Genomic DNA, 26,827 nt, shown 5'->3' on the forward strand with positions numbered 1-26,827 from the left:
GTAGATCTTATGACACCCATACACCTTTTTGGCACGGACATCAGTTGTTGTTGTTCTTGTTGTTGTTGTTGTTATTATTATTATTATTATTATTATTATTATTATTATGAGAGAGAGAGAGAGAGAGAGAGAGAGAGAGAGAGAGAGAGAGAGAGCAGCGGAATGTTGCTGGTGCACAGGTGTCTGGGAGCAGCTTTCAAGTGGAACAAGTGTGGCCATTGAAGAGACTCGTACGTGTACATACGCACGAGCAAACATCACACACACACACACACACACACACACACTCGGTGGATGGATGGATGAATCGATGGACAGGCATAAGTGAACTCTTCTTTGACAAACAGGCAGTAAAGGACTTGCGTATGTAAAGATGGAAGAGTTGACTTTGATCTTATGTAATTTGTCATCAACCTTATCATCCCTTCAATCCATATGGTAGAGTGAAGGCCGTGTGTGTGTGTGTGTGTGTGTGTGTGTGTGTGTGTGGGCGAAGAGGACGTGTGGACGTGTGGATGTGGAAACGGTCGGTGGGGGCAGGTGGATGGTAGGGTGGTTGGGTGGGAGAGGGTTAGGCATGTGGGTGGTGGAGGGTGAGAGGCAGGAGTGGGAGGTAGAAGGGGGGAAGGAAGGGTGGGATGAGGGAGGGAAGGAGGGAGCTAGTGCACTTGCCAGGTTGCCAAATACGATATAGCAACGTCGCTCGGCATGGCTGGTGGTGTGTTGGGTCCTGTTGCCACTTCGTACCTTACTCCCCACATCCCTCCCGCTCTCCCACACCTTCCCTCACGTGCACCCCCTCTCAGGTATTTTGATAGCGGCGGTGCCCGGAGGCGAGGAGGTACGCAATATCTATGAAGGTCGTGTGTGTGTGTGTGTGTGTGTGTGTGTGTGTGTGTGTGTGTGTGTGTTTTATTTCTGCCATATTTCCGTCACATGTGTACGTGCCACTTGATAAGCACAACTGGCTTCAAGAGGATTTTGTTGTCACATGCCTCTCTCTCTCTCTCTCTCTCTCTCTCTCTCTCTCTCTCTCTCTCTCTCTCTCTCTCTCTCTCTCTCTCTCTCTCTCTCTCTCTCTCTCTCTCTCCGTGTGTGTGTGTGCGTTCCCCAGAGTAGCAGTTTTGGACTCGTTGAAGTCGCAGAAAGGTCACACAAACATCTGCTTCGCTCGTCGCACGCCTTTCCTCTTGCCGTTGCTGAACTTCGCTGACCTGACAGGAAGTTAAATCACCATGGTAGGCAAGAGGCGGGCGGTGATGGCGGGTGGCGGCGGCAACCTGCTGGTGTCCAAAACAGGTTACTTGGCACGAAGGTCACAACAGCGTCACTCCCTTCATCCTTGCGCCGCCGCTCCTGCTTTGATACGATTTATTTATAGTCACTTGTCGCGTGTGTACGTTAGTGTGAATGTACATGACCGTGTGCATGTGCGTATATGTTTTAGAGCGTGCGTGTGTGCAGGTATGTGTGTTTAGATACGTGATTCAGCAAGTAGGAGGAAGTGTTGATCAGCCACGGCATGCAAACTAAGCCACTACAGAATTAAAAAATAGGTTGGCTCAGCAAGTGGATGAAGCTGGACGAGTCTGATGCCCGCTCATGTCCCTGGCACCCCAGCAAGTTTACAATCTACTACCTGACAAGGCAGCTTGACCCGACAGGTGCTGAATCAGTGCTTGCCGGGGAGAAGTGAGGCTGCGCAAACTAGGTTACAAAAATTAAGTGGTCTTCTGTAGAAGGGAAAAAAAAAAAAAATAAATAAAAAAAAAAATATATATATATATATATATATATATATATATATATATATATATATATATATATATATATATATATATATATATATATATATATATATATATATATATAGAGCGTGCGTGTGTGCAGGTATGTGTGTTTAGATACGTGATTCAGCAAGTAGGAGGAAGTGTTGATCAGCCACGGCATGCAAACTAAGCCACTACAGAATTAAAAAATAGGTTGGCTCAGCAAGTGGATGAAGCTGGACGAGTCTGATGCCCGCTCATGTCCCTGGCACCCCAGCAAGTTTACAATCTACTACCTGACAAGGCAGCTTGACCCGACAGGTGCTGAATCAGTGCTTGCCGGGGAGAAGTGAGGCTGCGCAAACTAGGTTACAAAAATTAAGTGGTCTTCTGTAGAAGGGGAAAAAAAATAAATAAATAAAAAAAAAAAAATATATATATATATATATATATATATATATATATATATATATATATATATATATATATATATATATATATATATATATATATATATATATATATATATATAAAGTATGATAGTTATTTGGGATTGCGTGTGTAGTAGGTGGCAGGATGGTGGCGGCAGAGACTGGGTGGATGTGTGGAGGACGGCCCGTTATGGTCGCCACATGTGTTGTTACATAAACAGTCAAAGGGCCGCGTCAGTCTTCACTTCCACGTGCGCGCGCAGAACTCCGCCCTCCACACAGCCCGCCTGCCCTCCCATGTCTGCATCCACGTCTGCATGGTAACCCCTTCTATTAATGTTTTGGCGTTTGTTTTTCTTGCATTGGGGCGTCGGGATATGTGATGTTCTTAGGGTGACTAACTTATTTTGTTGTTGCAGATGAGGGAGGAGAGGAAGGAGGGGAAGACGAAGGGGTGAAACGGGAGGCTGTGGTGCAGCGGACGGCTGACAACCTTCCAAGGGCCACCCCAACCACCATCCCCCATCACCACCCACACAACAACCATCACCACCACCACCACCACCATCATCATCACCACCACCATAACAGTAATCACCGGGGCGTGGGGCCCAATTCCCCGCCACCTGCGCCCCGCACTGCCCCTACCAGCCCCGCCCACGCTCGCGACGAGCCACCTCAACAACGACGGGTACCAACGCTGTCCACGCCCACGCTAGGCGTAAGGGGCACTCCCAGTGGACAGCCGCAGGGTGGGGGACAGCACCACACCTCACCGCGTACTTCGCTGTCTTATCCCGGGTCGCCGGCAGCATCCCCGTCCCCGCTGGGACTGCTCAGCGTCTTCCGGCAGGAGTCCTCGTCGCCGCCCTCCAGCTCCAGTAGCACAGGCGATCCCTCCAGCCTGCCCCCTCGCTTGGGGACCGACGCTACTCATCACCAGCAGCAGCACCAGCCCGGGCCACACCTTCACAATGGCCTGGCCAAGTCGCTTACTCTCTCCCCCGCCCATCACAACACCTTCTCTCACCATGGGCTTTACTCTCCCGATGACCCATCCTTTAAGGATGATAAGAAGCGTTCAGGGTTTGTGTCTTGAAACATTTGTCATCTTAGAGAATAATGAGAATGAAAAATCTGCCCAATTTGTGGAATATATATTAGATAGTTTCCCATGAACAAAAGTGAATACTGTTCAGTAGGCTTAAACTTTTCTCCTCCCACTTGCCTTCCCGTAGAAGTACTCCATCGCGGGAGGTGCACAATAAACTGGAGAAGAACCGCCGTGCGCACCTGAAGGAATGCTTTGAAACCTTAAGGCGGCAGCTGCCCTCCATGGATGACAAGAAGATATCCAACCAGACCATCCTCAAGGCCGCCCACAAACACATCCAAGTGAGTGATGTGGCCCTTCATATCATCTGTATTACAGCTTAACATACCTGACTAGGTGTGCATGTATAATTAAGGCTGTAGTGTGATCAGCCCCATAGTGCCATTGCATGCCAGGTTTGTCACAAGATAGGGAGTTGGTAGGTTAATATCTTATTACTTCATCTGCCAGCTACATATATGAGTGGCCTCTGTCACTTCAGTCCAATAGGAGTGCGATCCACATACATTGTAAGGAATTTCTCTAAGGGAGATGCTGTTAGTTATATTCATACTCTCATTAATTCTTATGTAAAGATTAGCAACTTGAACCATCATCTTACTCCTGCATAATGTATTTTTATCCAGGAACTTTACGTCACTCTGCTCTTAGTTGCCACTTGCCTGGCTTAAGAAGTGACGTCACAGGTATTGATTTATCTTGGCTTCTTCACCCCAGGTGTCTCACCCCAACCCTCCTTTCATCACCACCACTGACATGCATGGGAATGACCCCATTTAAAGAAGCAGCTCTGTGCTTGTATTTAAATGTGGCATATGTTTATGCATATTGTTGCCGTGTCTCATGTATGCATTGGAAGAACTTATGTAGAATTGAGTGCCTTTACTTTATAATAAAATGGAGATAACATGAAAGCAGTAAAAAAGTAATAAAAATAAAAATAAATAAAATAAAAAATGAAAAAAATAAAAAAAATATTGAAAATAAAACTTATTGTGAGTGATAACTATTTGAAAGGATACATATTAGCACTTATAAGTTGGTAAGTTGCCTCTCTCTGTACCACCATTTGGAGTAATTGATGTATTGGGTGGTGTCTTTTCATATCATTGTGATCTGTGATATAAATGGTGGAGATATACGAGTATATTATCAAGTTGCTTTCATTAAGGTGTAAAATATTGGTAAGCAGTCTTTTGGCATGCCAAGAGAAACATCTAGTAAGAACTAAGCACAAAACATTGAACTGGTTTTCTGTATGTGCCAGATTTAGGAGTGAACTGTTTGAAATTTACATGTGTCAGGTACATAATGGCAGTTCAGTACGCTGCATTTGCAGCTGCCCTGTCACATCCTTGCTTTCCATGTCCCACCTTAGGATCTCATGCCATGTGTAGTGTATACTAGCTTATCTGAAGCCACTTTTCCTTCACTTTAAATGTATTTTTCTAACAATGTGATATATTCCTGAATACTGGAATTGATTGGTTCAGTGTCTCAAATCATGTGTTTTTTTCCTGTCTACACTGAATGATAATTTGAAAATTAGGTGATTGGATCATGATGGAATTTGTTGGAGTTAAAGGTTATTCTTGTGCATCATGGATTTTTTTTTTTTTTTTATCCTGGGAACTTGCATTTGTTATGATCTATAAAGAAATTTACTTGTATTTTTGGTACTGGAACAAGTAGGTCATACAATAAACCTGATCTTAGAAAATTACTGTAAGTGAATAGACTGAAATTATAGAAACTGCACTGACTACTTAAGATGAAGTAAATTTGATGGCGTAAAGCAGTTGCATATAGTTTCACAAAAAAAAAATATTGTTTAATAATTGCAATGGTTTAGTGTTATAGATGTTTTATTAAAAAATCATTGATTTGTTGTTGCTGGATTATGAAGGCTTCCTGCAGTGTAATAGAGTGGTATTGATGGGTGGTGAGAGTTGAGATGGCAAGCATTAGGTTTTTCACAAGGTTTGACTTATGTCCGGCAGAGCTTGAAGAGGAAGGAGCGAGAGTATGAACATGAAATGGAGCGTCTGGCTCGGGAGAAGATTGCCCACCAGCAGAAGCTTTCAGCACTCAAAAAGGAACTGTCAGCCCGTTGGGACCACATTGACTTTAATGCTCTGCTACCAGACATGGCCTCCCTTGATCAGCACCGTGACAAGGAAACCAAGTCTACTACCACTGCCTCAGAGCAGCCTGATCTGGAGGATGATGCCCGGGATGCTGGTACTCAAGTATCTCCTGCCTCACCTCGTCTACATCCAGAACCTCCGGCCCGCCCACCACCACCTGTACCAAGCACCACCCTGGCCGACAGTGGCCCTGGGATGGCAGCCCCCAGGGACCAGCATTTTACAGATCCCAATCAGCCACTCAACCTATCCACTAGCATGGTGGAACCCTCCAGAGCACCTCAGTTGGTATCTCAGCCAGGCCGATCCCCCCACCATGTCACAGATTGGGGCACACAGCAACCCTATCAACAACCCACTTTCACCACTGCCACAGGCACAGCAGGGGAAGAGGCATGGCAAGCAGTTGAGGTAAGCTCAGGACCAACCAGTGCCACCAGGGATACTGTTACTACTGTAGCAGGTGACCACCTGTCAATCATGGGTGGTACGGCTGGCATCCACCTGCCAGCACATTTGGTGGCTGGTGGTGTGCAGCTCAATGGTGCCCCAGGGGGTCTCTTGGGCCAGCCAGCAATACAAGTGATCACTCCTGAAGGGTACAAGCTGCTGCCTGCTGATCATGCTCCTAATGGCGCCAAGCCCCTCACAATTACCCTTGCCCATCCAGGTTAGTATATATATACATGCATGCCACAGGCTTGTATCCTTGTGTTGCACACCATACATGAACAGTTTATAGAATTAATGTAAGGTGAATAGTAATAGTGACAACTAAATTAATTTGAAGTTGTTTGTATTGTCATTGTTTCATCTGTAGTTTTTTTTATACTGAGTAGGCAATAAAATACATGTCTAGTATTCTGAATGAACCTTTAGTTCTAAGTCTTTAAATTATAATAATGCATTTATTATTTTCATATACTGATAAATATACTTACTGTCAAATTAAGTGGGCATGCTATGTTACACTTATTGGTGGGAGAGTTTCGATATGGGATGAATGAGTTTCACATAAACAGGGAATTATGGCACCAGTTATTTTATAGCTATTGCTTGTGAAAGGTTTCTTATAGGTGGGAATGAGTATTTAATAATTATGCAGCTAAGAAATTTGTCTGGATTGGCCTGGGATAGGTGGATAGCCAACAGAGAAGATTGGGTGTGATTGTTGTGCCATTTTGGACTCTCAGACGATGATTGGTGCATTCTTAAGCCTCTATTATATCTAGCAAATTTGAAGGAGGATTTCATTAAAATGAATAAAACCAAAGTAATTGTGTTCTGAATCTTACTATTTGTATGCTTAAATAAGCATTCAATTCTAAGATCTTTATGAGTAAAGTAAATTTGTTTTTTATTCCTAGATAGCTGGGCTTAGGACAGTGAGATTAAAATCAAGTAAGCTGGTGAGCATTGGCAAGAGAATTGAATTAATAAATACTGATGTACATTATCTTTCACCTCCCAGCCACCACTGAAGGGCTGGATCGTGGAGACAACCCTGAAGAAGCCAAGACTGGAGCTGCTACTGCTGCTCCCATGATGGTTGCCTTCAAGAATGGTGTGCAGGCTCTCCACCTGGCCATGCCTACCACCCCACGAACCCTCCCTCATACACAAGGTAGGTCTACACACACAATACAGTTATATACCTTTACACAAAACATGGCTTCTCTTGTTTTTTTATAATCTTGCCCTTGAGGAGAAATTAAAGGCTTTAGAAAAAAAAATGACTGAGAATGATATTATGAATCTAATAAACTAATAAAATTTGATCATTACTTTAATGAACTCGCTATCCAAGTTTTTACTTAACTAGAATGAATATAATGTGATTAGAAAAAAAATGGGAAGTTTAATTTATTTATATTTATTTATTTTTTATATAATTGCTAATGCCATTAACCATTGTATTAATATGTAAATGTGGTGAGAATACTGTATGGGTTATTAAGGCTGAAAATAATACAGCCATGCAATGGAATAACTTGGATCTTTTCATAGTTGCATGGAATCACTAACATTGGTTAAATTGACAACTTAGATACAGTTAAAAAGTTCTTTAAACTTTTAAATTCATGGCCTTAGGTTATATCCTTCCTAAAGTTCACCAAAAGATTTACTGCATATATAAGATATGAAACTCATTTGCATAGAGGCCATCTTACTACACCTGGTCTGCTTGAGACTTGAGTGAATAACACAAATCATCCCTATATCTAGATGGCTGAATGCTGTACAGTGTGTGGGTCAGGTAATAAAGAATACTTCCAAGCAGGATGTACTTGTTGTACTCCACCACATTTACTCATCTTTCCTTCCAAGCCAGTCCACAACTATCCACTCGACACTTCACTTTCTCATAATCCATCTGTGGTTAAACTTTTAGTTGTCTATTTAAATTCAGTCTGGCTGTTGATGAGTCAGTATATCACACCTTCCTTCTTTTTGAAAAGGTTTGGTCAGATGCAGGAAAGAAATTGATGACCATCTCCTTTAAGGAATATATATATATATATATATATATATATATATATATATATATATATATATATATATATGTATATGAAAATAAAGTTGTATTAATATTTACTGTAAAAATACGAGACCATCTCTTCTTTGAGCCACTTATGTTTAAGGGGAATCTCAGACTGGTATACAAGTAGTTATAATCTAAATTAAAATGAATAAATGAAAATTCCAGTTATAATTCTAAACTCAGTGCTTAGTAAAACCTAACTAAAAAATTCTTTAAATGAAATTACTCTAGATAATTAACCATATATAAAAAAAATCAAGACATGTTGAGTGCTCTACAAAAGAAAGTTATCTCATTGTAATGGGGTCAGAAATGTTTTAATGATAGATTTAAATGTAGTGTGTCTGACTAAATTAGTAACTCATTACAGGTAGGTCTAAAGTTCATCATGATATTGAAAGATGTAGTCACAAGTAACACGTCTTTTAAAACAGGTACTAATGGCACCATAACTACAGTGCCACTCAACCTAAGTGTGGGGGGAGCGGCAGCAGCCGTCAAGGTGACACAAGCTGCTACGTCCTCCCTCCTGCCCTCCTACCTCCCAATAACTCACGCCAATGGTGGGTTGCACTCAGCAGGCATAGCATTCTCTTCGAGCTGCATCTTGCTAGCTAGTCAAAGCTGTTGCACTTGAGTCAGGCCTCCTGTTGTAAACAATAATGGTATGCAAGAATCCTGTTATGGTTTCTGAAGTTCTGTTTATTTGTATATCACTTTCTTTCCATGAAACAAACAAATTACTTGATGCTGATGCCTTGTATTGCAGGCATCACCCAGCTGGTGTCAGGTCTAGGCAACAGCATGGGAACGCTGGTTTCTGGCATTGGGCCTCCCATTGTAACACCACTGGTGGTGTCTCAGCCCCAGCGGGTGGGAGTGCCAGGCACCGTCACCACCGTTGGAAGCAAGGGCCTGAAGGCAGCATCTGTTAGTGGGAATGCCACCAGTGTCCCACTTGTCTCCACCCAGTACACCACTTCACTGGGGAGTGGGCTTGGGGGCTTGGTCAAGCCTGTGGTGGTGGTATCAGCCCCAACAGGCATCGTGACAGGGGCCCACGCGGTGGCCTCAGGCAAGCCTTGATGGGCATTGCCTGAAGACAATCCCAGGAGAGTACAAGCCATACCTCAGCTGTGGGCTGCACCTGAGCCTCTCGTGGCTCCTCATTATTGCCCACTCTCACCACCACTCATATTCTTCATCATCATACTTGTTATCATGAGAAAGCTAGTACATATTTTCATGTTTATTTTTATGTGAGATCAACCTCTGCCTTCGTGGTAAGAGCGTCTCTATGTACATTTCATTGCCGGTGACGTTGGAGATATAAGGATACGTAGTTATTCTTAATTTTTAAAGAATTTTATTAGGTAAATTATTTTATAAGGTGGCCAGCATGGACTCTAGGCTGCTTCAGGAATTGTGTTGTAGTGAAGGTGGTGGCAGCTGACACATGGCTGCCGCCACCAGACTGTGATAGTGGTTCACTGGCGTCCTCGTTGTGGCAGGGCCGCCCGGGGGACTCTATGATGCTGGTGGATGCACACTGCTCAACATGGTGCCGGCCGCTGTGCTCACCTGTGTACATAGCATCATCCACCTGATTGTTGGTGTTATTGTTATCTGAACTTGTTGTAAATGTATTATCTGGAGTATGTATTTGTGAACGTATGCATTTTTTCTTTGATCAAATGATCCTTTTAAAGGTGACTAAGTGTTATACTGTGGCTCCCATTGAAACTCTTCATACCAAGTATGCAAGACTCAACTATCGCTGACAGTGATAAGTCTCCGCTCAGGGTGACGCAGCCCCAAGCTGCCTGCCCCACCAAATGCTCCAAATGTACAAATTTCATTAATAGTTGCTTATTGGCTGCAGTACATTATACAGTATTGGCCAAAGGTCTGAGCTCTTCCCAACTGTTTCACTCTTCAACTTGGCTCAAGGTGTTTTTACCAGAGTAAGGCTACAGAAATACCAATTATGTATTATATATGTGGCAGCTGAATAGCACTAGGCCAACTATGAAAACTGTAGCAGATTAACTCAGTTGTCAAAGAGAGAGAATCAAATGCAAGACTTAAAATTCTTTTCTCTAAACCACTGCATAATTAGGGTTTCTAAGATGGTAGAATTTAATTGAAATGTGCAGTGCATTCCAAGTTTTTAGGGTAATCAATTGTATGATTGTGACTGCCATCCTCACTGCTTTTATCATCAGACTGATTACATTGGAGGTTGCAAGTCCCAAGCATCAGTTAGATAATAAGGTGAGTGGTCTGTGAGGACAGGAGCCATGATCAGATAATTGGTTGCCTGGTTTGTTGGATCTTAAATATACATGGAAGTTACTCAATATGAAAAGGAAGTAAAGATACAGGTGCTCATCACAAATAATGTAGTGGTGCCCAGTGACTATCCTGAATATGAAGATGTAGATTTAAAAGCCATACCTGCTGTTTCATCTCATTATTTTCTACCATCTGAGATACTCCACTTTGAATTTCTAGTCTACTTAATAAATAAATAATAATACACAATAATAATAAAATTAATAATTTGGCAAGCCCTCACTTAAAAACAGGCTGGCAAACTGAGTTGATCTGCCAAGACCATTCAACTGCTACATAGATGTCATCTTGTCTCTAGCTTTGCTTTTCACACATCCTTCAGCCAAGGGTAGGGCAAATAAATGGAAAGGCCTCAAGCTTTTCTGTCGATGGTATAATATGAGTTTAAGCATGTCACTCTGGGCGGCAGTTCTATGCCAGATCTCAGGGTTGACAGGAGTCCATGGGGACCCTGATCACCTCAGTGCAAACAAGCCATACCCAAACCCCTTTAATTGATAGTAAAATGTTTCAAATGTCCATTTCCTATTTTTATCCTATACATACATCAACAATGCAAGATGTGAGGAATCAATGACACCATGGACTAGGTCAGTGCATCTGAGGACCTCCATATATGACTACTGGTTTTGACCAAACTACTAAGGTATCTATTTTGAAACTCCATGAGGTCCACATACATACCTAAGCAAACCCTGCTGCTTCACCTGAAAATTTAAAAACCTCTCATCCAAATTCATAAAACATATAGAAGGGCACCACAAATTTGTATCAAAAGGCTTGTCACCTCTGCATAACTTAACACTACATGATCTACATTTTTTTATAATTCTTTAGATGTTGTGCAGTTGTGACTAATCTTACACTCTGAAGTGGTTCAGTTCAGGCCTCTGAAATCAGATATTACAAATGCTCCTTATGAAGAACCTCATACAATTCAGGATAATTACAGCTCTGTAAACATGAGCTGTGGATAACTAATTCAGAACTTTCAGTCATTTTCCACAGTGCTAATAACTAAACTCATCTTGGACAACAAACATGTTTTGATGAAGATAATCAAGTAAAGTTGGCACAATGCATGCCAACTTAAATGGTTAAATACAGTCAATTAGTTTGGTGCTTCACTGAAAAACAACAAACTTTCAGTGTTTTGCCTGACAATGTTATAAAGTGTGCTGCCTAACTTTTATGGTATGTGAACAACTATTTTGACTTTGCCCCTAGTGTAATGTTCCTAAAATACAAATGGATAAATAGCACTACCAACCTCCAAATAAATTAAGGATACAATGCCCTTATCTTACCTTGTGGTGAAGTACAAAAAGGGATGAAGCCTGTTCAAGCAACTAAAAGCCACAAGCCTCAACTCCTTCCAGATTCTATGATGAATGTTCGGTTAATTTTTGCGTGTGTCTCTTGTAGAACTACATGAAGGCTACCATCACTGAAAAAAATAGGTAAAGTAATATATAAGAGACTGCATTTTAGTCTAGAACAAAACTCGGTAAAACAGAGTATGCCATATATTTTTAAAGAGTTTCAGTGACAAATGTCACAACATTCAGTGGCCACTGAAGAGACTGGTCATGGAAATGCCACACCACACCTATTTAACTACTAACCATCTCGACTAGAATTTCCTTATTTCTGTCTTGTATATTCAACACATTAAGTACCACAGATTAACTTAACATGATCTACAACACATTGTAGAAACTTAGATTGATCAAACAACATTCCTCACCAAGGTTTGGTCTTCAATCCTCATATATTATACATATATTCTTCCCACTGAGATGCCAGTCCCATAAAAGAGTCCAAAGCAGTAGTCAAAAATTGAAGGATAAGTGTCTTGAAACCTACCTCTTGAAGGAAATCAAGTCATAGGAAGGTGGAAATACAGAAGCAGGCAAGGAGTTCCAGAATTTATCAGAGAAAGGGATGAATGATTTGAGAATACTGGTTAACTCTTGCATTAGAGAGGTGGGCAGAATAGGGATGAGAGAAAGAAGAAAGTCTTGTGCAGCGAGGCCATGGGAGGAGGGGAGGCATGCAGTTAGCAAGATCAGAAGAGCAGTTAGCACGAAAATAGTGGTAGAAGACAGCTAGAGATGCAACACTGCAGCAATGAGAGAGGCCGAAGACAGTCAGTTATAGGAGAGGAGTTGATAAGACGAAAAGCTTTTGATTCCACCCTGTCTAGAAGAGCGGTATGAGTGGAACCCGCCCCCCCTGACATGTGAAGCATACTCCATACATGGACAAATAAGGCCCTTCTACAGAGTTAGCAGCTGGGGGAGGAGGGTGAGAAAAACTGGTGAAGTCTAAGGAAACCTAACTTCATAGAAGCTGTTTTAGCTAGAGATGAGATGTGAAATTTCCAGTTCAGATTACAAGTAAAGGACAGACCGAGGATGTTCAGTGTAGAAGAGGGGGACAGTTGAGTGTCACTGAAGAAGAGGGGATAGTTGTCTGGAAGGATGTGTCGAGTTGATAAATGGAGGAACTGAGTTTTTGAGGCATTGAACAATACCAAGTTTGCTCTGCCCCAATCAGAAATTTTAGAAAGATCAGAAGTCAGGTGTTCTGTGGCTTCCCTGCATGAAATGTTTACTTCCTGAAGTGTTAGATGTCTATGAAAAGACATGGAAAAGTACAGGGTGGTATCATCAGTGTAGGAGTGGATAGGACAAGAAGTTTGGTTTAGGTCATTGATGAATAATAAGAAGAGAGTGGATGACATGACAGAACCCTGAGGAACACCACTGTTAATAGATTTAGAAGAACAGTGACCAACAGTCAGAAACAGTCAGAAAGGAAACTTGAGATGAAGTTACAGAGAGAAGGATAGAAGCCATAGGAGGGTAGTTTGGAAATCAAAGCTTTGTGCCAGACTCTGTCAAAAGCTTTTGATATATCCAAGGCAACAGCAAAAGTTTCACCAAAATCTCTAAAAGAGGATGACCAAGACTCAGTAAGGAAAGCCAGAAGATCACCAGTAGAACGGCCTTGACGGAACCCATACTGGCGATCAGGTAGAAGGTTGTGAAGTGATAGATGTTTAAGAATCTTCCTGTTGAGGATAGATTCAAAAACTTTAGATAGGCAGGAAATTAAAGCAATAGGACAGTAGTTTGAGGGATTAGAACAGTCACCTTTTTAGGAACAGGCTGAATGTAGGCAAACTTCCAGCAAGAAGGAAAGGTAGATGTTGACAGTCAGAGTTGAAAGAGTTTAACTAGGCAAGGTGCAAGCACGGAGGCACAGTTTCAGAGAACAGAAGGAGGGACCCCATCAGGTCCATAAGCCTTCTGAGGGTTTAGGTCAGTGAGGAGGACATGGAAAACATCACTGCGAAGAATTCCAGAGACCATATAATTCCATATAGACCAATAATTCTTACTAACTACCACATTCAACTAAAAACAACTGTTTTACATCCGACAGGCACTGATTCTGACTTGATAGTAAGAGGAGGCTGGTTATCTGGTACTGCCACAATCTGCTCAGTGGAGAAGTCTGTCCCTCTTGGCCTGTTCTCCCTTTTTTCTTTCTCTTTTCAAATAAAACACACACACCAAACAGATTCACACAAACATCCTCCAGGAAAAATTCCCCCACCTTTAATGACCACCATTACTAAACATTCATCTTTATCCTTGTCTTGTTCCACCACATAAGGGAATATCATCATTATCTATAATATAAGAGTGAACAGGATAGACACCCACCTCTTTAAGTGGAAATCTAGTCGAAGCAATTTAGAGTCTTGAGTTAAATTTGTGACATCAATCTGTGGATAAAAATTATTATTAACTTCTTTGTCCCCCAATAAGCCAGATATTCCTCTCAAACTTAACATTATTTTATGAATGTCATACACTAGTTTAATATGGAAGATAATAAAGAGTCCATATTTGGAAGTTTGACAATGCAAAGACAAGATAACACATGTTATTTACAGGATTATGAAACTAAGTCTCTCTCTCTCTCTCTCTCTCTCTCTCTCTCTCTGAAAGATCTGTACTGGAATAGTTTTGACAAATTTGCTTCTATCAGGTAGAAAGATCATCTGGAGGTTTTGTGTTTAACCATTACTACAACAACATCTTTAAGACATGTAGAAATCCTTCCATACACAATTTCAATTGTATGTGTATTTGCAGCACAAGCACCTTTCAAATAACTTATCTCCACTATCTGAAATCTGGCTCTTCAATGTTCATTACATGTTCATGTTTCATTCACATTCAGTAACTACTCCCTCTCTTCCTGTCCTTACTCACTGTCTTAACCTTCATTGCAAGCTGCTGCAATCTGCATTTATGGGTGTCTAATAAATAAAAGCAATTAACATTTAATTCCTCTACAAGAGTAAGCAAAACATAGAATCCATAGAATAAAGCTGAACACTTCAAGAATATGTAGTATGGTAAGTAATTCAAGCAAACTTAATAGATTTCCATTAACAAGTAAGGAGCTTTAAATGAGAAAAATAAATGAATAAATAACTTAATAAAAAAGAACATAGTAAAGTAAATTTCTTCCATGAATCCAGTAAATTAATGATTTCAATCAGGTGGGATATTATAAGACAACCTGTGACAAAGTTCCAAACTTCACCATCTTTGCTAACAAACATATCTACATTTGTCAATTATTGATTAATCTATAAATAAAGATACAATCTATAAAACAGAAATCCATTTACTTACTTGAGTTAGAACAGCTTCTTCTTGGGGATCTTCCACAAGCTCCTCTGCCTCATAGATCACAACAGTACAGTTGGCAGGGGCAGGTGTGGGCAGTGCTTGGCTTAACATTTGACGTGAGTGAGTTGGGGTTCCACGACTGAACACACATTCATTGCTTTCACTTCCAAGTATCTGTAAATAGTTTCTTTCATTTATAGGTTCTCCTCTTTATTCACAATAAAAATTCTAAAAAAAAACATGCTGACTCTAATTTTTAAATGTTTGTTTTGAGCTGCTATACATCTGGAATGTTCAACAGATATGCCTTTCAAAATAAATAAATAAATAAATAAATAAATAAATAAATAAATAAATTAATTAATTAATTAATTAATATATATATATATATATATATATATATATATATATATATATATATATATATATATATATATATATATATATATATATAATTATTAATTAATTAATTTATTTATTTAGTTATTTTGAAAGGCATATCTGTTGAACATTCCAGATGTATAGCAGCTTAAAACAAATATTTAAAAGTTAGAGTCAGCATATTTTTTTTTTTTTATTGTGAATAAATATTGTGAATAAATATCAGTAAAGCCAGGGAGCAGATTCTCTTTTAGGCAGATGAGGTTGAATGCATAGGCAATTACTACATTATTCAGCTTCTGCTGTATCTTTTCAATTTGTCTGGTTAGTTCTCTTTTAACACTGTCTGTGACCCCAAGGAGCTTTCCAAAAGTAAGTTGGTTGCTTGCAATGTTTCATCCTTGCTCTGGGAACATCTTCAAGCAAACTGCGAAGAACAGTGAGTGCGTGAGTGAGTTGGGGTTCCATGACTGAACATACATTCATTGGTTTCACTTCCAAGTATATATATATATATATATATATATATATATATATATATATATATATATATATATATATATATATATATATATATATATATATATATATATATATATATATATATATATATATATATATATATATATATATATATATATATATATATATATAGCAATGTGCTGGAAGGTGATTGATCAGTAGTGGTTCTGGTGTGTGAGTAACTGGTGTCTTTTTCCTATTGGTGGGCTGTAGCTGTGCTTCTCTGTGAGAAGCAACCCATTCACCACCAAGAAGAGAGCACGGAGAAGCACAGCTACAGCCCACCAATAGGAAAAGCCACCAGCTACTTGCGTGCCAGAACCACTACTGACCAATCACCTTCCAGCACACAGCTACATAAGGACGTGCACTCACTGTTCTCCTCACTTCGCCTGAAGATGTTCCCAGAGCAGGAATGAAGCGTTGCAACCAACCAACTTACTTTTGGAAAGCTCTTCAGGGCCACATATGCTGTTAAAAAGAGAACTGACCAGACAAATTGAAAAGATACAGCAGAACCTGAATAATGCAGAAATTGCCTATGCATACATCAGAAAAATTATAAGAAATTCCCTTGCCCTCACTCACACTGTGATCATATTCATGTTAAAATCATCATCTTATCTTTCCCATGGCTGCTAAGAGGACTGTCCAAGACACCTGCTGTGTTTGAACAATTGCACAGTAGGTACTACAGGTTGTGAGTGCCTTTAGTTGTGAGTAATTTGTGTTACAAGTAAAAGATATATATATTTTTTAAATCCTTTAGGTTATGAGTGAATACTTGAGTTACAAGCACCCATTTGAACAAGCAGAGGATTCAGCCTTTGCTTTCTACCAGCAGCCAGCAGGTGGTAAACAAAGAGATGCCCAGGGACATTTGCTCTCACTCATCCTCAACTGTGCTCTCACAAAGGAAACAGGCACATCCTAGTTTGTTTGATACCAGGTGTTTTTTACATAAAATTCACAATTTGTGTAAACTATGAAGTTGCCCAAGAAGCTGGCTGCTAAGTAAGATGCCAGTAAGAAAAGGAGGGACATAAATATCATAGAAACTAAGATCAAAGAAAAATATGATTGTGGTGCATATGTTGTTGAGCTCACAAAGATATATAGCTGCTTGATTCATCTTTATTAGTTACTTTATTTCACTGATTTGCCCTTCACACCATTTAGCATTGTTATTTGTTGGGAAAATAACTTTTATTCAGCATAAAAACCATGTTAGTTGATTTTAATGCTAATGTTTATCAGGGTGTGGAAAGGATTAACAGGATTTCCATTTATTTCAACGGGAAAATTTTTTGGTGGTTACAAGTGGCCTTCTGGAATGATTTAGACTCACAACCCAAGGTACCATATGTTTTTTTTTTTTATATTATTGTCAATGTAGAGGCAGAAAGGTAGAGTGCTTGGTGATGATACAGCACTGGCAGTCGAGTCAGTGATACCAACTTTTATATCAAACAAGAAGACATATTTTTGACATCATACCTTACAAAATATTGAGGTTGCCAAGGCAGGGACCAAAGAAGAGGCCACTGAGGCATGAGTCGACTGACCCAACAGCAAGGCAGCTTCCATAGAGGCGCCAGCAGCCAGTACTTCATCCGGGGGCAAGGAACACAGCAAGTCAGCCTTGGAAAAGGCGTCACCTACAAGTTGCTGCAAACGAGGAATCTTTGCAGAACCCCCACTTAGTATCACCTGTAGAAGGAAAAAAAATGTGCTTAGCTTCAAAGGATCACTGATCTTAGTCACAGGTTAAATTCTCGTGCATAAAATTTACATATGTAGTGACACCACAAGCCTCAATATCCATGTACAAGTGTATTACTTTCTTTTTTTTCTTGTAGTTCAAAGTAAATTTATTATCAAGGGTAATGTGTACTGCTATGAATTTTTCTCAAGTAAAGGCATGTATAAAAAACATCCTATATCAAAGTGCTCTCTGATTAAAATTGCATATTAAAAAAATATATATATATATATATATGGTTACAATGTAGCATTACCTTGCTAATTTGTGCCTCAGTCAAACCAGACCTCTGGACTGCTTCTCTTGCCAACTGCAAGAAGGCTGTCAATGTCCCTGCTACTAGGCCATCAAAACGTGCCCGAGACAGTGTTGTGGAAAAATCAACACCCTCCCAAAGAGATTCAACATAAACCTGTAGAGAAAAATATCTATTTATTCTATTTATATGGCAGTAAGGAAAACGTGACTCCAATTTGCATCCCCTTTGCTGTACTCCCAGTTAAAGGGAAAAGAAAGGAAGAGAAAATGAAAACAGGAATTCTGTACAGTGCCAAGACAACCTAGTGATAGTCTATGATTTAGCTATACATGGTATGTATAGTTGTGTCAGACAGGAGGGAAAAGAAGGATAAGCTGAAGAGAATGTAACTGGCAATGGTTCTTAATTCATGGAAATATTCAACTGGATTCACATGAATTAATATTTTCAATATTACCTTTCCATCTTAAAGTGATTCTGATGTTATGGTTGTGTCTATACCAAAAAAATTTTTAGCAAATACTTCCAATGAAGTAGCATTTCTCATTAGTTTCCTACAGCATGGATTCCCAAGCTTTTCCTGGATATTTCTCCCTTCCCTTTCCTTTAAGTTCAACATATCATTTGTATATATATATATATATATATATATATATATATATATATATATATATATATATATATATATATATATATATATATATATACTCCTCAAAAGCACAAATTAAAAAGACAAACTGAAAATTCATAAAAAAAAAAAAAAAAAAAAAGTCATTTTGGCCTGTAATGTATATTCACTAGCAGGGATGACCAGACTATCCTCTTATTTCCTAAAAGCTCTGCACTACAGTAACAACCTTTGACTGGCAGTACCAGAAAACAAACTAACATAATATTATGATTGCTCAAGGACTTCACCAACATCCACAAGGCATATATATATATATATATATATATATATATATATATATATATATATATATATATATATATATATATATATATATATATATATATATATATATATATATATATATATATATATATGCCATTCTTCTAGCTGTTTACATCACTTTCAGCAACAACACTTCAACATCCAATACATTTTACTTATACAATCCACAATATTATTTAAATTACCAGTCTTACCTGAGAGGTGTTCATTGTGGAGAGAACATGCTTACAGTTTTCTGAGGCATTGTAAAGCTTCCGCCGTGACCGTCTGTTTTCCAGAGGGTCTCCCTTGTACTTTCTGCCAAAAAATATAAAAATATAAACAAATGCATAAATAGATATCAATAAATGAATAAATAAACAATAATTTCTCATAAACTTCATCACAGTTATAATATGATGATGTATTTAGCATGAATACCTGGAAAGACATAATACTCACGTATAGAATTCTTTAGCAAAGTGTTGGACTAGCACATTGGTGAGAGAATCTCCGGCAACAGATGAGGAAGTAATAGACTCTTTCAAAGTCAGCAGCCCACCAGCAATTTCCACAACAGATCCCACTACAGTTGTGCCACCACAGTGAAGCACAACTACATACCTACATGATGGAAATAAAGATAAAAATTAATGACAATGCAAATGAATATTGTTATAATATGTAAGATGATACATTGATTTTGTAATAAATTAACAAATTTTTTTCTTTACTTTTTCTCTCTATAATTTCCTGCTTTTAACTCTTCTGTTTCGTGAATCAATCAAGGGAACAGATTTTAATGAATGCATATATTAAAAATCTAAAAAAAAAAAAGAAGAAAAAAAAAAAAAAAAAAAAAAAAAAAAAAAAAACGGCATCCAACATCACTCAACTCTAAATAAGGTACTGTGCTAATAATCTAATAATATATTTTTCACTCAGTAATGTACTGACGCATTCTGTTTGTTGTCATCTGCCAGCCCATAGGCCAAGACAGCAGCAGCTGGCTGGGACACAGTGGCCTGAACATTGAAGGTAGCCTTCTTGGCTGCTTTCTTCACCACAGCAACAGTGTTTTCGCTGCTCCAGGCTGGCACACAAATCACCACTGGCAGCTCTGGCTCACTGGTGTGTGCTATGGCTATCTCTGTTGAATGTGTCAAAAATAATCTGTGTTCTTGAAATAAATTCAATACTACAACTGTGTAGAGCATCAACAGTTTATATATAAAAATACAAGTTCACCAAAATCTGCGGTACATGAAATGAACATCCATATTATTACCACTGTAATATACAGTAATATTCATCTTATATTAATTCATATTATGTGCAAGATCTTCAGAGTGACAAAGTTGCAGCCAGTCATGTATTACAATGGTCAATACAGTGTAATAATAAATATTAATTTCTTTCTTCCTTACTTATCAGCTATTTCTTGATATAATTTCTATGAAGTATGGGAAACTGTAGATTTTCTAATTACATTTTCATAATCCATACAAGATCCCTTATATTGATCAGATTTAGTAAAAAAATTACAATAATGTGCAAGTTTAGTGTTGAATAATGGGATAAAAAACTATGATTACCTTAAAAAAAAATTAAAACTGGACTAGCCAAATAACTACATGAGGTTTTTTCTATTAATTATGCTATTAAATCAGGACTTAATGCTACCATTGCAAACTTTTAGCAACCACATTACATATGCCAATTAGGATGAAATTATTCTGGTATCATGATGAAAACTTTAGAAACTGACTGTGATACATGAAGTCTTTCTTCCCTAACCTTTATGCACATGTTCCCAAGTATAAAAATCAAAATAACCTACTAACCTGATGATGTGGGATGGTTCCAAACAAACTAACCTTTCAAGAGGCTAAATATGTGAGTGATGACCTCATCAGCTGTAACCTGCACTGTCTTGTCTCCTCGCTGCACACTGTAACGGGCCTGTCCTCCCTCCCAGTTAGGGCGACACATCCCACCACTGCCACTGCCCCCACACGGCTGCCCCTGACCCTCATCCTCTGTGGTACCAACAACCCGAAGAACATTCTGGATGGTGTTGGCAGCATGCCGGATCATCCCCTGCTTGGCTGCCAGACCTGTAACCTGAGTGTGGTTATGAAGCTGATATTCATATACATCTATACCTGTTTTTCTTGCTACCTTACACCTACTATTAGCAAGCACTGAATAATGAACTTTAGATTTTGTCCTTTTCTTTTTACATAATATGGCAAAATGACATTGTAGTGAAAAGTCAGTAGCTAGTACACAACTGGAAAAAAAAAAACAAGCTGTCCTACAACTTACCACTTCCATATCATGATAGGCGACAATGGCTGGTGTGACTCTGTCTCCTGCTGCATTTGCCACAACCTCAAACTTTCCATCCTGAGAAGAATATAAAGGTATGTACTGAAACCCAGCAGTGGGGAGCAACATACAATGAATGGGATATGAAGGAAATTTTAGCCAACAAACCATAATACACTGTCTATCTTTTGACTCCTTACTCCAAATATAAATACAAATGAACTGCAATTTACAAACAAGTTATCTACATTCTTTGAAAGACATTTGTATATAAAAAATTCATACATTTCAATATTTTGAGACAAGTTTTTAATTTCATTCATACATAAGAATTCTACACTTGCAAATAAGAGCAGTCATACACTTCCCCCTTTGAGGATTTCACAGAAACAATAATGAGAACGTGATATGAAGTTGGGGTAAATCTTTAGCCATGACATGCTTTCAAAAAGCAAGGTAGAACTGGGAGACTGGAAGAACAGGAGGCAGTGCATCAGATCTCAGGACCACAGCAATCATCAGGTTCCAAGCTCATCTTAAGACCTTTGTATTCCCAGTCACTATAAAACTTCCTCTCTCCATTTAGATACATTCCTGATGTTCTCTTCTTTACTCTGAACATGTAACTTGTATCTTCCATTAGGCCAAGCTACTTTTGAGGATACAAGAAAGAGGAATCTCCGAGATAGTATACAAATAGGTAAAATAATTCTTTTACAAGAATTTCCTTTTCAGTCTTCCCCAGAAATCTTTGGGGACATATTGTAAATATGGTTTTTGGATAGGGAAATAACTAATCTAACTTGAAATGAGGTAGAAAATCAGTAGCCTGACAACAGATTAACAGATAGTGATATGCTGATGGCAGAGGTGAAAACTCAGCTCACTGGCCAACCAAACACTTTTCCACATGACTGAGCTTTATATTTATTTTGTGTGTCAGTGTACAAAAAACCTTGGGATGACAATTTTGGGGTGCTGCTATGGTAACTCATCATGTATATTCAATTAAATATTCAGAATAACAGAACTGTCATATACAATAATATAATCTACAAAGTACTGTAATGAGAGGAAAAAATCAAGGCAAACCAATATCTACTTGAGGCCTGGTAACCATCTTGGCCTGATCAGAAAGAAATGTTAGATTTCAGCACATACACATATACACTTCGGTGTTCTTTCATGAGTTCAATGGCATCTTCTGGCCTACTTATCCTTGGTATTTTCTGGCCAACTCATCCTGCCTTCAGATCATTATCTTAAGTCTTTCCATGACACTCCAAAGCTGGGTATTAATATGTAGAAATTTATTTTCAATATAAAACCAATCCTTATATATATATATATATATATATATATATATATATATATATATATATATATATATATATATATATATATATATATATATATATATATATATATATATATATATATATATATATATATTACACACACACACACACACACACACACACACACACACACACACACGCAAACACACAGTGGAACCTCGCTTTTTCGAGCTTAATTTGTTCCTGAATGCCGTTCGAGATCCAAAATGTTCGAACGCCAAAACTATTTTTCCCCATAGGAATCAATGTAAAACAGATTAATCCATTCTCAGACACCCATCCAGTACTCACAGCACCACCAGTGGCAGGAAAGCAAAACATTCCACTCACACTGCTTGCCTGGTGCCAATTTCAAATATTTGTGATTTAAAAAAAATTATCTTATTTATTTATATATCCTTAAGAAAAATTATGGTTGCTTGAGAATTCTGGTTAACTGGAGTTATACTATATATACAGTAAGCTATGTGGCAAAGAACATGTTTCATTCTAATGTAGCATTTGTTATGGTAAACGTGTATTATGGTACCTGAAGAACCTATGGGAAAAAATTAATTGGTCCAGGGAACAAGAAAACAATACAAAAAATTACACAATAGCAGCAGATAGGTGAGCAGCGGCTCGCACAACTAGTGAGTTTGCGAGTTTTAATTTATTATTGTTTAAATTTTTATTAAAATTTCAGTGCTCACATGAATGGCATGTTCGTCTTGCCAATTTTGGTTCATTATTTTGATTAAATACTTATTGAAATTCCAGTGCTCACCCAAGTGGAGAGTTTGTTATGCCAGTTTTGGTTAATTTTTCCAATTAAACATTTACTAAAATTTCTGTGCATTATTGCAGTTGTACACTATAACAACCATGAGCTGTTGTGTATCCTACTATATATATATATATATATATATATATATATATATATATATATATATCTATCTATCTATCTATCTATCTATCTATCTATCTATCTATATATATATATATATATATATATATATATATATATATATATATATATATATATATATATATATATATATACACACACACACACACATTTAAGTATAAATATGTTTTTAGTGAGTATACCATCAACAACAAAGGTGTTTCTGACTATCTACCTGAACAAGTTTCATCTCCTTCCTGGTAACTGTCAGTAACTATGCAGTGGATGGACCCAGTAGCCAGCTGAGTGAGTAAATCAAGTGAGGATGCTGATGAAGTTGATGGTATGATGCACTGGAGATTTCTCCCTGTTCTCAGAATATGTTTTCATCAACTATCAATGGTTAAATAATTTTGATATTCTTTATCATTTCTGAAAACTCATCTATAAACCGAGTTTGGCTTGCTTAAGTGTAGATCTGTGGTTCCCAAACTGGATGGCATGCTCCCTTTTGAAGTCTAAGAAATCATCTGCCCAAAAGTCAGTTTAAAGGGTATAATGGTAGGCAGAAATAGGTATGTATATCCAAACTAACTTCCTACTCAGGGTGTTAGCTGTACCTGTCTGTGCAAATACCACCTCAACCTCAAAGTCACCATGACCTGACCTGCTACTGGGCATAGCCTGGGGGATTCATGTGTCAAGAATACAAGTGCCACACAACTTGTATATGATGCCAAGTGTATCAGAAGATATACAGCATCGTTGTGCCATCATCAAATTAAGAGGGATTAAAAAGCATACAGCCATATATAACAACTTATAATTTTGGAATAACAAAGGCAAATGATTAGAGAACAAGTGAAAGAAAGAGACCTTCTCATGCCTGTTGACAATAAGTGTTGCACCAATGCAGGACAAGTACAGCCAACACCCAAAGTACCAAATAAGGCTGGATTCACAATAGGTAAACTTTGTAAAGGAACTGCAATGTGTAGGCCTGATGATTTCCTGTAACTTTTTTATTTTCTCATGTTCTTATGTAACAAGAACCTGTCATTATGCCCACACAATGTCACCCCAATCCATTCTTTATTGATTGAGCTCTCCTTAAGTGTTTTGTGCATGTTACCAGTACCAACCACACTCACACTGTTAAATAATTCATCACAACACTCCAGCCTGCTGACACATTAAAATAAGGGAAAAGGAGTGTACATATATCTTAGCCTGTTAGAAGATAGTTTAGGAACCACTGGAGTAAATTATCAGTACCTGATGGAGTGACAGGTGTAGTATCACATTTTTAGAAGCCTTTCATTGTTATCTGGCCAAGACGAGAACAAATCAGTTCAACTTGCGCCCCTCAAAAAATAATACTGCTGTTAATCTAATGTTCTCACTCATGATGTCTCAAGGATTATGTCTTGGTGTGATTGGTGAGGTATGAAACTAAGCCCAAGTAAGTCCCACAGTATGGTTATTAGTCGATCAAGGATGCTTTTTTCTCCCCACCCTGATATTGTTGTCAATGGAGTGCCAATTCCAAATTGTTCCTCACTGAAGTTGCTTGGAGTCACCCTTAATCCCAAACTCATTTTCGAGTTGCACTTGCATTCACTTGCATCGTCAATCTCACGAAAAGTTGGTTTATTGCGTAAGTGCAGTCGGATATATTCCTCTGATGATATTGTTAAAAGCTGCTTTCACTTTTTCATACTGCCTCATTTTGAGTGCTGTCATTCTGTTTGGATTTCTGCAGCTGAGTCTAACTTAAAACTTTTAGATAGAGCACTCAACCAGATTAAATTTCTTCTCCTTAATCTTGAGATTAAAATTCGGCATCGTCGTTTGGTGGTCACTGTCTTATTTCTTCAAAATTATGTCTAATGTCAACCACCCGTTGCACCGTCATTTGCCTGCTCCCTCAGAACAGGTACGTGCCATAAGACACTCCATGAGCCTGAATGACAATGCCTTGTCTGTGAATCGATGTAATACATCACAATTTTCCTGATGTTTCATCCCAGCGTCCATCAGACTTTGGAATACACTTCCCACTGAGATTGTCAATGCTAGTAATTGTGAAACTTTTAAAAAAACTTGTGAATACCTTTCTTCTCTCTCAGCACTCTACCTACTAGATCTTTCCAAATCTTCCTATTCTATGCTTTCTTCCTGTTACTAAACCTTCAGTTATCAGTGAAGTGCCACCCACTGGGCCTTCGGGCTTATGCATTCGTGCTTTCCAGTGGGTCACCTTCGTTGATTCATATAATAATAATAATAATAATAATAATAATAATAATCTAACTTTAGAGCAAAGCCTCCAAATATCATTGGGTTTCACTGTTTGATTAGTTTAGAACAATCCTTTAGTTTTAAGTGGCTAGCAGGCAGATGCATGCAGTTATCATAACTTTTGGAGAATTTAGAAGCAGCAAAGCCCCCATTTTCTTAATGTAAGGCAGTATTAGCATACACCAATCGAAAAAAAACAAAAAGACCCATCATGTTTCTCAGCTTTTAGATTGGGAAAACATGTAAAAATTAAAACATTGCAGAAAACTGCAGTTTTACCCCTGTAACTAGCTCGACATAGCCTGAGCAGTCTGGGCCTGCCTTGGCATCAAGACACTCCTCATGCACTGTGGTCAAATTGAGATACAATGGAGCACACGGTGTCCCTGGTTTATATATGTAACACAGTGCTCGTGATAAAGATCCTGGGAAATACCGGGTGAGGGTGTGGTTGACAGGCAGGAGTGGTGCCTCACATCCACTCACTCCTTCCCTCCTCACCCGCCGGCGCCTCACCTTGTTGACGGCGATACAACACGAGCTACAGCCGACATAGATACCGAAGGCCACTGTCATGACTTCTCCACGCAGACACACAGGTGGCCCACAGACTCAGCCCCAGCTTTAGAAATAACAAAAATAATTCAACACGTGACTGCCAATGTTTTGGTTTGGGTCGCCCCTCGGTGCTGGAGTGTCCGCCTGCCGCCCGGCTGCCGCCTGGCCAATCACGAGCCACTGCCGCCCAGTGAGAGGAGTTCCTATTGGCTCATCACGTTTGTCTGCAGTGGTATAGATCAAATGCACTTGTTAATGATTGCTGTGTATCATTAGTTTAATCATAATTGTCATTTTATGAAGTATGCTAAAATGCATTATAAAGGATTGGGATAAAAAAGAAAAAAAACCGAGAGAAGAAATGAATCCATCAAGTTGACATTTCTCCGGGAGCCGATTTGTCATTAGAGGTTAAACAAAACCTCGTTCCTGATCACCAGTGCCATGTGAAAAAAAAAAAAA

At 38.7% G+C, this 26,827-nt stretch overlaps 2 protein-coding genes across 6 annotated transcripts in view; one reads left to right on the forward strand and one right to left on the reverse strand.

Annotated features, from left to right (window-relative positions):
• Positions 1 to 10,877, forward strand: part of LOC135105863 (max-binding protein MNT-like) — a 33,247-nt gene extending 22,370 nt beyond the window's left edge. For 2 of the 4 annotated variants that reach the window (XM_064014493.1, XM_064014492.1), the window contains exons 2-7: positions 2,620 to 3,286; positions 3,439 to 3,595; positions 5,315 to 6,131; positions 6,933 to 7,085; positions 8,438 to 8,668; positions 8,773 to 10,877. In XM_064014493.1, the coding sequence (XP_063870563.1) occupies positions 2,620 to 3,286; positions 3,439 to 3,595; positions 5,315 to 6,131; positions 6,933 to 7,085; positions 8,438 to 8,640 (1,997 nt within the window). In that variant the 3' untranslated portion in view covers positions 8,641 to 8,668; positions 8,773 to 10,877. The remainder of the gene's footprint in view (positions 1 to 2,619; positions 3,287 to 3,438; positions 3,596 to 5,314; positions 6,132 to 6,932; positions 7,086 to 8,437; positions 8,669 to 8,772) is intronic. The other 2 variants (XM_064014491.1, XM_064014490.1) reach the window with 1 other exon arrangement.
• LOC135105865 (heat shock 70 kDa protein 14-like) lies at positions 9,353 to 26,560 on the reverse strand. Of its 2 annotated transcripts, XM_064014495.1 has the most exons (13): positions 26,324 to 26,560; positions 23,742 to 23,808; positions 21,260 to 21,340; positions 20,809 to 21,055; positions 19,889 to 20,081; positions 19,394 to 19,555; positions 19,147 to 19,249; positions 17,995 to 18,150; positions 17,474 to 17,686; positions 15,077 to 15,247; positions 14,093 to 14,154; positions 11,666 to 11,805; positions 9,353 to 9,584 (listed from the first exon to the last, which is right to left on the reverse strand). In XM_064014495.1, exons 2-12 carry the CDS (start codon positions 23,754 to 23,756, stop codon positions 11,724 to 11,726), a joined length of 1,485 nt encoding a protein of 494 aa, XP_063870565.1. In that variant the 5' UTR covers positions 23,757 to 23,808; positions 26,324 to 26,560; the 3' UTR covers positions 9,353 to 9,584; positions 11,666 to 11,723. The 2 variants fall into 2 exon arrangements, with proteins under 2 accessions (XP_063870565.1, XP_063870564.1); XM_064014494.1 differs by lacking the exon at positions 23,742 to 23,808 and having other exon boundaries at positions 26,324 to 26,559.
• Between the last annotated feature and the right edge of the window lie 267 nt (positions 26,561 to 26,827).

The sequence above is a fragment of the Scylla paramamosain genome, chromosome 12 (assembly GCF_035594125.1).
Source record: "Scylla paramamosain isolate STU-SP2022 chromosome 12, ASM3559412v1, whole genome shotgun sequence".
Taxonomy (NCBI): domain Eukaryota; kingdom Metazoa; phylum Arthropoda; class Malacostraca; order Decapoda; family Portunidae; genus Scylla; species Scylla paramamosain.